At 35.4% G+C, this 17,725-nt stretch overlaps 1 protein-coding gene across 1 annotated transcript in view; it reads right to left on the bottom strand.

The window, feature by feature from the left end:
• LOC107550170 (multiple PDZ domain protein-like) overlaps positions 1-17,725 on the bottom strand; it is a 77,274-nt gene that overhangs the window by 53,258 nt on the left and 6,291 nt on the right. Inside the window, exons 4-14 of the mRNA XM_016231407.1 lie at positions 17,035-17,174; positions 15,837-16,050; positions 12,574-12,702; positions 10,988-11,176; positions 7,642-7,744; positions 5,216-5,238; positions 5,025-5,127; positions 3,640-3,729; positions 3,489-3,556; positions 1,175-1,321; positions 256-423 (exon numbers count right to left, since the gene is read on the bottom strand). Of these exons, the coding sequence (XP_016086893.1) occupies positions 256-423; positions 1,175-1,321; positions 3,489-3,556; positions 3,640-3,729; positions 5,025-5,127; positions 5,216-5,238; positions 7,642-7,744; positions 10,988-11,176; positions 12,574-12,702; positions 15,837-16,050; positions 17,035-17,174 (1,374 nt within the window). The remainder of the gene's footprint in view (positions 1-255; positions 424-1,174; positions 1,322-3,488; positions 3,557-3,639; positions 3,730-5,024; positions 5,128-5,215; positions 5,239-7,641; positions 7,745-10,987; positions 11,177-12,573; positions 12,703-15,836; positions 16,051-17,034; positions 17,175-17,725) is intronic.

Raw genomic sequence — 17,725 nt, 5'->3', positions numbered from 1 at the left:
TTCTAGAAATACTACATATGGACTATTTATGATAACATGATAACAGGTAATTCATTAAAATTAAACATATTATATTATCCATTATTCTATTTTAATTCTGTTGGCAGGGATAAATTCAAATTAATTAAAGACCGCAACTACAGTAAGGGTTTGTTTTGCAATAATGTCCAACTGAATACGCATTATCCTTTACATATTTAATCTTACATATTACATATAAATTGGACTTAATATTTAATGTAGGATTTAATGCACCTGAACGATGGAATCAGTGGCCATATCCTGTGGCCGTGGTTGGTCAGTTTGGCTGTCAGTCATTAGAGGGGCGGGTCTACAGCAGACCATGGTCACAGAAACAGGAAGTTCTTTCAGAATGTCAACAACCTCTTTATGAGTCTCTCCTCTGAGGGCAATGCCGTTCACCTGAACAAACACATGCAAACGTATAAATATATGGAAATAATGAAGAGACACTAAACTAAAAACATTATTACGCGGCAAAGTGTGTGTTCATGCATTTGAAAAATTTGACCAAATATTCAATACTGAATCTGCCTTTGAAAAAAAAAACATATTGAAAGTTTGGGTGAGTAAGATTTTTCAAGAAATTAATCATTTAATGAAAATAAATAAAATAAAACGTATCACGGTTTCCACACAAATATTGTGCAGCACAACTGTTTTCAACATTGATAATAATCAGAAATGTTTCTTGAGCAGCAAATCAGCATATTATACTGATTTCTGAAGATCATGTGACACTGAAGACTGGAGTAATGATGCTGAAAATACAGCTGCGCATCACAGAAATAAATTACAGTTTAACAGATATTCACATAGAAAACTGTATATTTAAATTGTAATAATATTTCACAATATTACTGTTTTTACTGTATTTTTGATCAAATAAATTCAGCCTTGGTGAACATTTACATGCTTTGCAGCTATTGGAATTGGCCAATATACATGATAAAAAGTATGTATTACAAATAAAAGTTTACATGACTTTTAAAATTACAATTGATATATTCATATGCCTGCTGTCTTGTTCATATTGCTAGAAATGATTTAAAGAAATATGACACATACACACTCAGAATAGGACCAAATTCCAATATTAATTAGATTTTTGATGCATATTGGTGGTGGGTTGTTTGAGATGGATGTGTATTACCTCTAGCAGTTCGTCTCCACTACAGATTTTTCCCGATCGCCCGACGGGTCCCTCAGGAAGCACTGAGCGGAGGATGTGACGGCCGGCACACACGTCCAGACTGATCCCTAAACCGCTGTTCTCACTGAACTTCTCCACTTGAGCCACCTGAACACGCATTAACACAGAATCACAGCATCACAAACTTTAGAAGTCCCTCATTCACTTGCTGTAGCGTGAAACACGTGTGTCATCTGCTTCAAACCAATTCAGTCTGTTCACTCCACACATACAAACAGATTTTGATGTTAGTAGTAATAAATATCAGATTACGATACAAACATGTTTCAACAAATATGCTTTTACTTTGGCATTTTGCGCACAAAAAAATTATCTTAAGTATTCACTCTGAATATGCGACCCTGGAGCACAAAACCAGTCATAAGGGTCAATTTTTTAAAATTGAGATTGATGCATGGTTTGTTAGGATCGGACAATATTTGTGAGAGATGCAACTATTTGAAAATCTGGAATCTGAGGGTGCAAGAAAATCTAAATATTGAGAAAATCATCTTTAAAGTTGTCCAAATGAAGTTCTTAGCAATGCATATTACTAATCAAACATTACGTTTTGATATATTTACGGTACGACATTTACAAAATATCTTCATGGAACATGATCTTTACTTAATATCCTAATGATTTTTGGCATAAAAGAAAAATCTATCATTTTGACCCATACAATGTATTGTTGGCTATTGCTACAAATATACCCCAGCGACTTAACACTGCTTTTGTGCTGCAGGCTCACATATACACTTGTGAAAGAAGTGCGCTTAATTGCATTGATTGTGCACTTGTAGTGTACTTCAAATCTTAAAAGTATATTTTAAAAAACTGTACTAATAGATAAAATGGCATGAATGAAATAAAAGGCCACTTAAGTGACTATATTTCTTAATACACTTCTTTCAATATTACATTTAAAGTTGATATACTATATATATTTAAATACATGACATACAAGTTGCAATACAAATGCATTTAAGTTTATCATAAATGCCTGTCAGTACATTCAGCAGTACTTTAACTATATTTCACAGACAATAGAAGTCATTATGAAATTACATATAAAGATGTACCTACTTAAGTCCTGTTTAAGTTCAATCTTAAATTCAACTAACTGCATTTAAAATTATTATTTTAAACTACGATACATTTTCATTTAATTGCAGTTAACATGCACATAACTATCTGAAAATATTGCATTCGGTATGCACTTTTATGTATATTCTTTTAAAGTATATTATTTCTGTAATAAATACTCTTTTTAAAAGTTTGCAAAAGTTGGATTGGTTTTGTTTTAGTGTGTGATTGCGTGAATTTTTGTGTGTGTGATGGTAATAACATTATTCACTTTTCTGCAAAAAACATTGGGTAAGCCTTAGCCTTGCTAACACAACAAGCCAGCTGGCAGAGCTTTAACTCTGAATCTATCCAAAAGAGAAAGAAATGAACTAAATTTCACATGTGCTGACCTCTACATATAATAATCAGTCACATCTCTGATCTTTGAACTGCAGCGGCAGAGATGTGACCCGTCACTTCTCATTTACATAATAACTAAATATAGATATTTTTGGAAAACTCAGTTTTACTCTAGTGTCTAAGTGTTTGGTTTGATTGCAATATTGGGGACAGCAAGTGAATGACAAATTGTACATAAATACCACATTAATTAAAAATAGTGAAAAAAGTTATCAGTTAATAACTCTGTGTAGGGGACAATCACAACAACATTAATTTTGAAAAGGCAATTACAGAGATGCAGTAAAAAGTACAAAGGCAATATTGATCTTTCTTTCAAATCACTGAAAAACTGAAAAAAAGTGTACACAGTAAAAAGTTATTTTTATTCTATTTAAATATTCAAATATTTTACATATAAAGTATTTTTAAATCATATTTTATTGTAAATGTACATCATATCTTTATAATCATTGTTTTATTTACAATTTGGGAAAAAAATATTTTTTACTTGAAAATAAAATAAAGATTACTGGAGTATGTTTTGCAAGAAAATACTCTCAGAAATAGCTAGTAAATTTCAGAAATAATAACAAAGAGACTGCAAATGACACATTGAATTAAACATGAAACTTCGAAGCAGTTTGTGATCGCAGTTTGAAGTACTTTGGAAGAAATTAGTATTTTCTTGTAAAACATACTCAAATGATCGTTGTTTTATTTACAACCTTGAAAAATCACTTTTACAGTGTACTTGGTGGCACAAAGTTCTTCTAATTAAAAGATGAAGCTTAAAGGAGTTACTCACAATGACTTCAGTGCAGACGCCGAGCTCATTCTGCCACTTCTGCATTAGTGTGTGCTCCTCCTCAGGACCTGAGAGAGACATGACAACATTACCTGCTGTTCTCGGTGAGTCGATTCGCTGATATGAGCGATGAAATGACAAAGTCTCTCACCGTCAGGCTGAGGTTTGGCATTTTCCTCTGGAGTGAGAAACACTCTCTCATCTAGACATGAAAACACAGGGGCATCAGTGATGTGCGAGTCTCTCTTCATATAATATCAGGCTTCATGGGACTGTGATGAAAGGATAAGTGAGGATTTTGACTCTAAATATGGTGAGGTGGTTTTCAAATAATTACATTAAATACATATTCAACAAGCCGCATTTGATGCGTCCACAGCACAAACATTTACAATGTAAAGTTTAAGACTTAGGATCTGCACTGTAAACAATTAGTGTAATTCTAACTGTAAAATACTGTAGAAACGCTTCAGAAAAAATAATAATATGTTAACAGTAAGTTCCCGTACTATATACAGGGAAAAACTGTAAAATATCGAACCAGACATTTCATGTAATTTTACAGCAAAATGCTGTTAATTGCACAATTTTTTGAAGTAAAAAAAAGAACAAATCAGCGTATAATTTACAGTAAAAAACTGTCCCTGCGTGACACTCCACATTTGAAAGTCTTTTGTTTAAATAATCATGTTTCTTAATAGTTTTGTTATGTTTGTTATCAGTTATGTACATGTGGGTTTATGTTCCTATGTTACCATGATGGTGTTTAGTGTTTGCGTGAATGACTCTGCGCTAGTTTTGTGACGGTGAGGACATTTTCCCACCGGTTAATCGACACACACACAGACACACACACACACACACACACACACAGACAGACACACACACACACAGACAGAAACACACACACACACACACACACACACACAGACAAAAACACACACACACACACACACACACAAAGACATACACACACACACACACACTCTCTCACGCTCACACACACACACTCTCTCTCACACACACACACTCACTCTCTCTCACACACACACTCTCATACACATAACTTACATAAAGTTTAATAGGTATACAAAACTGGAAATAAGTAAACATGTATAATATACAGTATAACCAAATAAATAAGAAACATAGAACGTTTATTAGCAAAATGAGTAAGAAAGCTTGGAGGCACGGCATACACCTTGATGTCAAATAAAATTAATTACACAAAGTTTAAATAAAGTAAAAACCAGCAAACACTGCGGAACCAATTAAATAAGAAACGAATGTTTAAAAAAGTTTCCAAAATCAACTTAGATAAATGGCAAAAGTCAACAGGCTTTTCAAAATCCAAAATGCTGCCAAACAGGCGCTTTTGCATTTAGTTTCGAAACTTTTTTTTTTTTACAGTGTGGACTTGAGCAATAATTATAGTGATGCTTGCCATCGGAAACTTAATATAATAATCACTAGTTTGTTGAGTTTGCACATCAGTTCTGTTTATTAATACAATTCGGTGTATGATTCAAAGCTCACCTGAGGTTTTGTCACCCACATACCCCGCGATGGTGATGCCTAAACCCTGAGCGTTCTTCGTCAAGCTCACATCGAAAGAGCCCTGCTCCTCTTCCTCAAAACCCTGCCAGCAGACAAACACAGCAGCGAGAACAGAACGAGAAAGAAAGAAAGAAAGGTATCTGTGAAAGTCTTCATTATACTTTACATACAAACACACAGTCAAGAGTCGTTCCTGTTACAGAGTTTACAAGCAGTACCTTTTGTAACTTAAATGAATATGTTTGTGTTGTAATTTACAGAAGTATTTCTATAAACAGCATATCAGAGTTTTAGAAGATACTCTCGTCATACATACTCAGGCACTTTTAACTAATATTACTTGACAATTACACAATAACAAGAACATTAACAGTCACAGTTAGCTTACACGAGGGTGTCAACCTGAAGTTCATTTTGATATGTAACACAAAACGTAATTCATCATTTCTATTGCTAATTATCATGTTTCTTCCTGCAGCCAGTTGCAACAAACACATCAGGCTAAGAAAACATTCCCTTGCCATTATTATTACTTACTTAATGGGTTTGCTGCACTGGCCTCAGGCTTTTGTTAGTTACAGAGAAAAGACTAACAGAATGAAATGTGATATTGAGGACTTAATACAATGATTAGCCATTAAAACAATATTCTCAAGAAAGCATTTCACGTTATTAAAGAAAGGCAATATTAAGAAACACCTGCGACATTTCCTAATAAATTGCCGGTTTTTCATGTTATAGTTACATGCACAGGACCCGGGAAGACTTGGCAAAGATTGCAAAGCAAAACATCCACTCAAAACGATGTAGAAAAATAAACAGAAATTCAATCTCACTGTATGTTCACTTCATTTTTCTATGGTTGTCTAAGAAAACTAATATGATCTCCATCTTTAAATATTGAGAGTTTCATGTTTTTAATCAATATACTAGGACACAAACAATGTTGGTCAACATAACACTGATAACATAAAAACATTTACAATGTAAAGTTTAAGACTTAGGATCTGCACTGTAAAAAATGTGTGTAATTCTAACTGTAAAATACTGTAGAAACGCTACAGAAAAAAATTTAATAGGTTAACAGTAAGTTCCCGTACTATATACAGGGAAAAACTGTAAAATATCGAACCAGACATTTCATGTAATTTTACAGCAAAATGCTGTTAACTGCACAATTTTTTGAAGTAAAAAAAAGAACAAATCAGCGTATAATTTACAGTAAAAAACTGTCCCTGCGTGACACTCCACATTTGAAAGTCTTTTGTTTAAATATTCATTTTTCTTAATAGTTTTGTTATGTTTGTTATCAGTTATGTACATGTGGGTTTATGTTCCTATGTTACCATGATGGTGTTTAGTGTTTGCGTGAATGACTCTGCGCTAGGGTTGTGCCGGTGAGGACATTTTCCCACCGATTAATCGACGTGTGACAACACCGGTAATACCGGTATCACCGCGGGGGCGGGCGTTCCCTCTTTTCCTCGCTTTCCTTCGCTTTTAAATAGCTTGCAAAAGCGGCGCGCTCATTTTACTTTCACTTTCAAATAGCGGCAATTCGGCGTAAATCAATCGTTAATTTTTAGTTTGTTTGAATTTTCCCTATTTTCCTCGCTTTCCTTCGCTTTTAAATAGCTTAAAAGCACCGTGCGCATTTTACTTTCACGAATTAGAGACAATTCGGCGTCAATTGCTTGAATGCAACAACCAAATACAACGTCAAACTCACTTTAGCCTATATATAAAACATAGAACTTTTATTAACAAAACAAATAAAAATACACGCTATGCCTATAATGTAATATAACAAATAACTTACATAAAGTTTAAATAGGTATACAAAACTGGAAATAGGCTAAGTAAACATGTATAATATATAACCAAATAAATAAGAAACGTAGAACGTTTATTAGCAAAACGAATAAGAAAGCTTGGAGGCACGGCATACACCTTGATGTCAAATAAAATTAATTACACAAAGTTTAAATAAAGTAAAAACCAGCAAACACTGCGGAACCAATTAAATAAGAAACGAATGTTTAAAAAAGTTTCCAAAATCAACTTAGATAAATGGCAAAAGTCAACAGGCTTTTCAAAATCCAAAATGCTGCCAAACAGGCGCTGTTGCGGCTTAACACCGTCAATCGCAGCAAGCCTACTCTGCGCATCTTCTATATATTAGTATATACTTCAGCTTGTGGAAAAGCTACTTGTGATGAACTGATTCTTCATATTGCTGTCTCTTTTACCACCTGCATTATTATGGTGGTTGTCAGTTTATGTTAAAGATACAAAACAGATTTTACTAGCAGTGTGCATTGTTGAATTTCCTAGTTTACACTCAAATGTTCTCGTTTATTCTGTAAAATTTAGAGTTTGTTCTGTAAATGTTTTTACAGATTTTTTACAACATTTTTCTGGCAACCACAATTATTTTGTAAAAACTACAGATTTTTTTTTTTTTTTACAGTGTGGACTTGAGCAATAATTATAGTGATGCTTGCCATCGGAAACTTAATATAATAATCACTAGTTTGTTGAGTTTGCACATCAGTTCTGTTTATTAATACAATTCGGTGTATGATTCAAAGCTCACCTGAGGTTTTGTCACCCACATACCCCGCGATGGTGATGCCTAAACCCTGAGCGTTCTTCGTCAAGCTCACATCGAAAGAGCCCTGCTCCTCTTCCTCAAAACCCTGCCAGCAGACAAACACAGCAGCGAGAACAGAACGAGAAAGAAAGAAAGAAAGGTATCTGTGAAAGTCTTCATTATACTTTACATACAAACACACAGTCAAGAGTCGTTCCTGTTACAGAGTTTACAAGCAGTACCTTTTGTAACTTAAATGAATATGTTTGTGTTGTAATTTACAGAAGTATTTCTATAAACAGCATATCAGAGTTTTAGAAGATACTCTCGTCATACATACTCAGGCACTTTTAACTAATATTACTTGACAATTACACAATAACAAGAACATTAACAGTCACAGTTAGCTTACACGAGGGTGTCAACCTGAAGTTCATTTTGATATGTAACACAAAACGTAATTCATCATTTCTATTGCTAATTATCATGTTTCTTCCTGCAGCCAGTTGCAACAAACACATCAGGCTAAGAAAACATTCCCTTGCCATTATTATTACTTACTTAATGGGTTTGCGATCGTCTTGTCTGTCTCTCCTCACTCTTCTCGTCAGTCAGCTCGACTCGCTCTCCTCACTGGAGAAATGAAATCTGATCTGTGATGCGACGGTTGTTCGGCACGATGCATTGAGTTCAGTTTTTAATTGTAGTGTCTGTTCTTTTACTGAACTAAATTATTTTTATTACTACAAAAAACCAAACGACGGTGGGGATCGGTGCCGCGGTGGGCAAGTGACGTAACCGGTGTTGCGGCTTAACACCGGTATCACCATCAATCGCAGCAAGCCTACTCTGCGCATCTTCTATATATTAGTATATACTTCAGCTTGTGGAAAAGCTACTTGTGATGAACTGATTCTTCATATTGCTGTCTCTTTTACCACCTGCATTATTATGGTGGTTGTCAGTTTATGTTAAAGATACAAAACAGATTTTACTAGCAGTGTGCATTGTTGAATTTCCTAGTTTACACTCAAATGTTCTCGTTTATTCTGTAAAATTTAGAGTTTGTTCTGTAAATGTTTTTACAGATTTTTTTACAACATTTTTCTGGCAACCACAATTATTTTGTAAAAACTACAGCTTTTTTTTCAAAATCCAAAATGCTGCCAAACAGGCGCTGTTGCGGCTTAACACCGTCAATCGCAGCAAGCCTACTCTGCGCATCTTCTATATATTAGTATATACTTCAGCTTGTGGAAAAGCTACTTGTGATGAACTGATTCTTCATATTGCTGTCTCTTTTACCACCTGCATTATTATGGTGGTTGTCAGTTTATGTTAAAGATACAAAACAGATTTTACTAGCAGTGTGCATTGTTGAATTTCCTAGTTTACACTCAAATGTTCTCGTTTATTCTGTAAAATTTAGAGTTTGTTCTGTAAATGTTTTTACAGATTTTTTACAACATTTTTCTGGCAACCACAATTATTTTGTAAAAACTACAGATTTTTTTTTTTTTTTACAGTGTGGACTTGAGCAATAATTATAGTGATGCTTGCCATCGGAAACTTAATATAATAATCACTAGTTTGTTGAGTTTGCACATCAGTTCTGTTTATTAATACAATTCGGTGTATGATTCAAAGCTCAATAAAATATCTATATATATATATATATATATATATATATATATATATATTAGTGCTGTCAAATGATTAATCGCGATTAATCGCACGCAAAATAAAAGTTTTTGTTTGCATAATATATGTGTGTGCACTGTGTATATTTATTATGTATATATAAATACACACACATGCATGTATATATTTCAGTAAAATATGTTATGTTTATATATTAAAAATATTTATTTAAAATATAAATTATATTATTATAAATATAGACGTAAATACATGTAAATATTTTCAAAATATATACTGTATGCATGTGTATTTATATATACATAATAAATATGCACAGAACACACACATATATTATGTAAACAAAAACTTTTATTTTGTATGCGATTAATCGCGATTAATTGTTTGACAGCACTAATATATATATATATACAGTTCTATCTGGTCCTTGAATCTGATTGGCTGAGAGGAGTGCAATTTTCTAGTGACAACAGCACTCCAACCATTTCAAAGTTTGTATCACTCCGCTTGCGGTATTTCTCACAGCGAGTGTCATGATGGACGCCCAACTCCACTATAATTTTATAAATAATACTGTTTTTGTGTTTTTAGGCGAGGATGTACTTGTTTAGACTTCAAGTATGCGTTTTGTTAATAAAGATAACGTCTATTTGAAAATTTGCTTCAGCCGACCTGTTTTCTTCAGAACTGCTACTACGCTACATTATTTTAAGGTGAAACCCTTTGGCTTTAAGCTAATTTGTGTAGTTATTGATATTAAGTGTGTGTAATCTGTTATGTAGTATTTGGTTTTATTATTGACTGTCTTTGGACACATTGTTCAGTAGCTTGGTCAACAATTGATGTTTTTAATGGTGCTATATAAATAAAGTTGACATTGACAAAAGAAAAAATGGTTTTTGAAGACACTCCGTTGTTGTTTCTTATGTATTTACACACTTGTGCCGTCGAACTGTTGTATAAACGCAATATCACTCTCGTAGCCGTGCGATATGGCTGTATATCGGTACACTGTGATTACCTACGACCGAATGACAGCCGTGCCGATATACAGCCATGTTGCACTGCTACTCGTGTGATATTGCACATATATACAGTATATATATATATAAATAATAGAAAATGTAAATATTGAGCAAATTTTTGGTAGGTTTTGGAATTGACTACCACTTTTGTTAAAGGAATAGTTCTCCCAAAAATTTACATTTGCTGAAAATGCTGTAAAAGTGGTCTGGTCTGATTCAGGAGATAAATGTGCACAGATCAAGCCCCATTTACAAGCCAAAGCAGCTCTAAACAAATATGTGGCTGGATTTTGATGTGAGAGACAACAGGAGATGGACTTTTTCACTGAAGAAAGCATTGTTATGAATTGTGGACTCATATTTTAGCCAGAAGCGACAGTTTAAAGTTAAAAACGTGTTAACGATGGATTTGTTTCTTACAAACATGCAACTTCACTGCAGAGCATCCATTGCTGAGACAGTGATGCAATGCTACATTTCTCCAAATCTGATGAAGGAACAAACTCACCTACATCTTGGATGGCCTGAGGGTGAGTTAAGTTTCAAGAACATTTTGGGTGTACTGTTCCTTTAAGACCGCACGGTTATCAGTCAATGCAGTCAATCTCAAAACAGCAAAATGTATACCGAAAATGTACATAGCTATATAGCACATGCAGCTGTACCTGTTGCTCAGTGACGGTCGGCAGGGTGACAGGAGTGGGAGGAGCATCATCCGCTGTCCCGCGGCTGATGAGGAGTCGGACTCTGTTTCCGCATTGTTTCAACACTTGAGCAACCTGCTCACTGCTCAGACCAAACAGATCCGTATCACCGATCCGCAGGACGTGATCCCCACTGCGCAAGCGACCGTCCTAGAACCAGTGAGAGAGACGGTGAACTTCTGTATATTTCATGAACAGATTTTATGACAACCACGAATATTTTCATTCTTGGGTTGAATTCACTGGACCCTCACAGAGTTATTAGACAATCATTGTTGACTTTGGGCTGTCAAGCGAATCAAATTTTTTAATCTAAAAAATTAAATATGCGATGTGCTGATTAATTAATCAAATGAATCGCACATCAGTTTTGGCTGAGGAATTATCCCGTGCAATTTAAGGTCATTATTGTGTCAAATCATTGAATAGACATTACAAAAAGTAGCTTTAGAAAGAAACATTTTGGTTCAACATAGCATAAATAATGGGTATTAATGTTTTTTTTAATTGAATATTGAAATGTGAAATTAATTTAAAAAAATGAAATGATACTTTAAATATGAACCTACAACCGCCAATAGGTGGAAGTATTTCTTAATGATCGAGTCATTCAACCAGTTCATTCAAATGGCTGATTCATTCAAAAATGAGGCAAGTGATTGGCTGCATCAGAAACCCTCGGCAGCTGACTTCGCTGCCTTATCAGGCAATGATTTGCAGGCAGCGTTTGCGCACAAAGACACCTCACGCAACTGATTTCAGACATGCTTCTGAGGCAGCATAACGGTTTAATGATCTACAACAAAATAGAACGAGCATTGGTGATAACTAAGCTCAACCATCACGGAATGGAATGCACAGGATCATGGGATATCAAAGGCAGGGAAGGATACATCTATGCTGCCTTCAAAAATCGACCATATGAAGGTATCTCAGGAGGCAGGAAGTGAAGCTAACTTTGGATTCGAACGTGCCTTGATGCCTTCCTACCTTGAAATGTGTCCTCCAAAGGCAGCATTTTCACAGCCTTTATGAATGAGTCACTGAATCATTCGCTCACTCGATTCGTTCAAAAATCAATATCACATTTGCAATGGTGCAGATATTTCGGGAAAAACAGCTCTCTTGCTTGTGTGATATTGCTAAACTATATCACATGATATAAATATAAGACAAATACTAATACAGGGGCATTTTTTTACCCTCATATCTTGAATTTTAGGGGCATTTAATTGCATTCATAGGCTAAATCACACAGTCAGCCGTTCTGCATCATTCATCAGCAACTTCATGCAATGTAAGATGATGCACAGGTCTAGGCAGGGCGGGGCGTTAAATGCACTTTATTTAACGTGTTGTTTTTTTTCTAAAATGAATCGCACCTAATTAAATTGACAGCCCTACTTTTTTTACTTGTCTTTCTTTAATTGCTCGAAAAGAACGCACAAACGTCGAGGACAGGACAACAGGTCAGAGAGAGGGGCATACAGACAGACAGAAACACCTCTGGTAGTAATAGTGCATAAAAAGGTCAAAAGTGCACTTACCTGGTCAGCGATGCCTCCAGGTAGGATGGTTTTGACAATAACGCCGGTGGTTTTACCACCAACAATCCCGAAGCCCAAACCGGTTCCATCGTTCACCAGCTCGATCGTCTCCACGTGAGTCCAGTGGGTCTAAAATGGCACAAGCACACAAAAAAGGGGGTCAATTACAAATAAGGTTGGCCATCATGATGATAAAAAGTAGTTAAATAGTTTAAACGAGTGTGGCAAGTACTCAGAACATTCGAAACATGCAGTTGTTTTTAAGACGCTTCGGGGAACATTCTGATTTATAATTTTGCAAACATTATAAGAACGTTACTTTTGAACGTTCTATTAGGAACACTTGTTTGTAACTTTAAAAGAGGATATTCTGAGAATGTTCCTTGTTAGCTGGGAAACGGGGATCAAAATACAAGACTTACAAAAGAGATGTGACTATGTACAACCCCTGCTCTCCCTCTTTGGAAAACATTTCACCAATAATGCATGTTGTTCAAGTGACCATAACATGCCAGTCCTTTGACTGTTGTATTCATCACTCAAGTCCTAATTCATGGTTCCTGACTGTCTAAGCCAGTGGATGACCAATATCAATAGTGTCAGGAAGGCAACTCACCCACATGAAGGCAGACGACCACATTGCTGCTGCAAAGACTTCTGTGAAAGAGCCTCCTTTAGGAGTGGCTCACGACACAGTTACGCTCCTGGTGGAATGACACACCGGCGGACACGAATGAAGACTATCACGTATCACACAGGCACTATAGATCACCTTCCTTTTTCCACGCTAGTTGATGGTGCTATTCAGTGTAGTCGGAATTGCAAAACTGTGCAGTGTCTCAGTATTAATTTCCCAAAGTGCAGAAGCTCCAAAACTTGTTTTGTAGGGCCGAAATCATTGACCAAATGAGTGTTTCTCTGATAGCGTGTGTCGGTGTCTATTTCATGCACAAAACATGGATAAACTAAAATGGGTAAACAGTGCTGGATTAACCATATCAATTTCTCATTTTTAATCAATACTGATATTGACTCTTAAAGCTCAAGATCGATCTTTTAGTTTGTGCTGTTTTCTGTTGATCCATGAACTTTAACTAAACATTATTTACAGCACTTGCCATGCAATAATAATTACAATAGGCTTTGTGCTTTGTTACTTTAAGTCTCAGCTTTCAAAGCCTGTCAATATTATCCCATAATACAAAAAAACATAAATGTGGTTTTGACGCTCTTTAATGTGGCATGATACATCACTTTTTATTTTTCGTTTCGGTTATCAGCCAAGTGCATCTTGATTTTTCCGGTTATTCCCCACAATTTTAATTTTGGTGCATCACTAGTAGGGCTGCACAATTAATTTAATTTCTAATCGCAATTACAATTATGGATGCCACAATTACGTAATCGTTCAAAGCGGCAATTAATCTTTCAAAGTCCACTTATGTTATTCTGCGCGCTTAAGATATGTTATCTTAAGGGTTTTTCCATTGTTTCAGTTTTAGTATAACATTATAATACCATTCATATTTTTACTTTTTGTATCACTTAAAGAAGAAACCAATCCGATGTATATTTGGCATTTGAGGGTTAATACTATAGAAAAGCACTAAACGTTTTTCAGTTCGAGTGTTTTCAGCTTGTTTATTTTCATATAAATGTACGGCATGCAGTTGCATCAAACAATGGTATAAACAACATTCAACGTAAATTGTGATCATCATAATTAATAATCGCAATTACAATTTCAAGGGAATAATCGACAATTATGATTTTTGTCATAATCGTGCAGCCCTAATCAGTAGTAAATATAGCACAAAGATGTCAGGAAAACAAACTTGTGTGATGACAAAATCAGGCCAAAACACCACTCCGTGGTGATTCAATAGTATGAGGTCTTAGTAATAGCTTGAGGTCTTCACATTTTTTTCAGCAAGAGCCGGGTGAGGCACCACAAATCTCGATGCAGACAATTTTTTAATACCAACGATTATTGATTTTTACTCTTAACAACTTTGAGTGCTTTATCCAGTTCACAGATGTTAGGAAAATAACTTTGAAGTTCAAACAAACTGCAAGAACTCCGATCCCAAAAGGAGAACAGCAGGGGGCCGAATCCTTTATAAAGGGGCTGTGTCACATCTCTATTATGTCTCGCTCCCCACTAAGCGCAGCAGGAATATTCACAGGCTTAGCCATCCCTTGGTGCTTAGGAGACATGAAACAAAACTTTTATACCACTTTCAACAAAATATTTGTCATTCAAGTGGCATAACCTTCCAAAAAAATGTAATAGAATATTTCCCTTATTTTCCATGAATAGAATGATTTTTTCATAACATTTCCCATTATGAATTACAATGAAACCTGTTGAAAACAGTCGTGCTGCCCAATATTTTTGTGGAAACATTTTGTTTGTATTCAGGATTATTTGATGAATAAAAAGTTCAAAAGAACAGCATTTATTGTAAACAGAAATTATAAATGTTTTACTGTCACTTTTGACCAATTTTATGCATCCTTGATGAATAAAACTATTTATTTCCTTTCATTTTTGTACTCAGAACTGCTGAACGGTAATGTATAAAAAGTTTCCACAACAATATTGGGCAGCACAACTGTTTTCAACATTGATAATAATCAGAAATGTTTCTTAAGCGGCAAATCAGCATATTATACTGATTTCTGAAGATCATGTGACACTGAAGACTGGAGTAATGATGCTGAAAATACAGCTTTGATCACACGAATAAATTACATTTGAACAGATATTCACATGGAAAACAGCTATTTAAAATTTTAATAATATTTCATAATTTTACTGTTTTTACTGTAATTTTAATCAAATAAATGCAGCCTTGGTGAGCAGAAGAGACTCTTTTCAAAGACATAAAAAAATTGGTCCAACCCAATGATATGTGTGTGTGTGTGTGTGTGTGTGTGTACGTTTTTGTGACAAATGAGGACATAAATTTGTATAATGACAAAGGTATGACAGGTATTACAAGGAGAAGGTGACTTTTCAGGACATTATCCCATGTCCCCACTTTTCAAAACGCTTATAAATCACACAGAATGGAGTGTATTGAAAATCTGAAATAGCAGAAAGTCTCCTGTGAGGGGTAGGTTTAGGGGTAGGGTTGGTGTAGGGCAATAGAATATACGGTCTGTACAGTATAAAAACCATTACGCCTATGGGATGTCCCCACTTTTCACAAGTGTAAACCTGTCTGTGTGTGTGTGTGTGTGTGTGTGTTGTGTCTCACCGCACTGGAGTGTGCTGAAAGTGTGCTAGCAGCACTGAGAGTCCTGGACACGACTGGGCTGGAGAGCTGCGGGACAGGCCCACGGGCAACAGTGAGGCTCACGCGGTCCGACGCTTGCTGCAGGAGAATGATGGCCTGCTGGTGACTGACGCTCTGATCTAACAGCTGACCGTTAATCGCCAGTATCTGATCTCCCTCCTTTAGTTTTCCATCGCTAGAATAGAGAAACATATGTTTAACAACCAAAACTGTACTGAGATCAACTCACAATCACTACAGAGCAACGAACATGACGAGTTTCAAGCTTCAATTGAGTTCGGGATGATGACATGAATCTTTAGGTGAACAGTTCCTTAAGAAAGCTTTCTTGAAGTCAATGAATTCATTGTGAGAGAGAAGTGTGCTTAATTGTAGTGAACGTGCACTTGTAGTGTACTTCAAATCTTAAAAGTATATTTGTAAAAAACTCTACTTGCAGATAATATAATATTAATAAAGTGACTTAAAGAGAGACACTTTCATGACAGTTTAACACACTTAAGCACACTTTTAAAAAGTGAACTTAGTAGAAATGTCAAATCATTGTTTTAATAATCGTTCATCTTTCTGTTAAGTATACTTATTTTAATGTGCTGACTAACATATATAATAATGCACATGTAAAGTACCATTTTCATTTGATTGCAATTAAGCATCTGAAAACATCACATTCGGTTCACACTTAAGTATATTCTTTTAACATATATTATTTTTCTAATAAGTTCTCTTTTTAAATGTCTGCTAAAGTGTAATTCTTTTTCACAAGGAAATAAATAAATTACAATGTGAATGGTGACCTAATGGTTGAACTAAGCACAGTTATGCAACACTGTTATTGTAGTACAATGTGAGCTAAATATCTATATTTCTGTGGCCCACATAATAAGCAGGCAGAAATTTGCTCTCATAAAGAGGCTCCAAACTGCTAAAAAGCGCTAACATGTCAGCAAACTAGCTTGAGCAGTGACTTTGAGCTGAAAATGCTGACGTGACATGAACTGGTGACACATTTGTGATTAAGATTAGAACTGCAGCAGATCTTTAAAATATGAGTAATCTTTATTTTTAAAATGGGAACAAACTAGAAGAGCTGTGTGTACAAATCACTGCTCATCTGACAGGAGTGTGTGTGTGTGTGTGTGTGTGTGTGTATTCTGACCTGTATGCCACACTTCCAGCCTGAATCTCCTGAATAAAGATGCCAAGTTCTCCACGGTTCACACTACACAAGCCAACAACACTGAAGCCCAAACCGCCCGATACCGGCTTCAGCAGGTCGATTTGAGTCACGTACCGACCCTACACACACACACAAACACACACACACACACAACATCACATACAGTCACATAATCAAACATTTGTGCTCAGAAAGTTAATGACTAAATGTGTGGTTTCTTATTGACTATTTAAGAGCCATATGAGAGTTAAATATTGTTTAGCAAAGATTTAAATGATCTAGATCAGAGATGCCCAAACAAGGTCCGGTGAGACAAAGTTGGCCCCTGATGCCCTTTGATTTGGCCCACCATGCCATATCAGGAGTGGGGGGGAAATAGGAAAAAATGCCACTGAAGAATACCTTCATCTCTATTTTATCTTTTTAACATGAAACAAATAGATAATATTGAGAATATAACTGAATCGGATGGATGGATGGATAGAACAATAGGATGATAGATCGAATGATGGAAGGATGGATGTAGCAATAGAACGATGGATGGACGGACAGACAGAGAGATAGATAGATAGATAGATAGACAGACAGACAGACAGACAGACAGACAGACAGCTAGATAGATAGACAGAGAGATAGATAGACAGACAGACAGATAGACAGATAGATAGAT

The sequence above is a fragment of the Sinocyclocheilus grahami genome, unplaced genomic scaffold (assembly GCF_001515645.1).
Source record: "Sinocyclocheilus grahami isolate Dianchi unplaced genomic scaffold, SAMN03320097.WGS_v1.1 scaffold390.1, whole genome shotgun sequence".
NCBI lineage: Eukaryota > Metazoa > Chordata > Actinopteri > Cypriniformes > Cyprinidae > Sinocyclocheilus > Sinocyclocheilus grahami.
The sequence above is the reverse complement of the archived record's forward strand: the minus strand, read 5'-3'. Positions and strand labels throughout refer to the sequence as shown.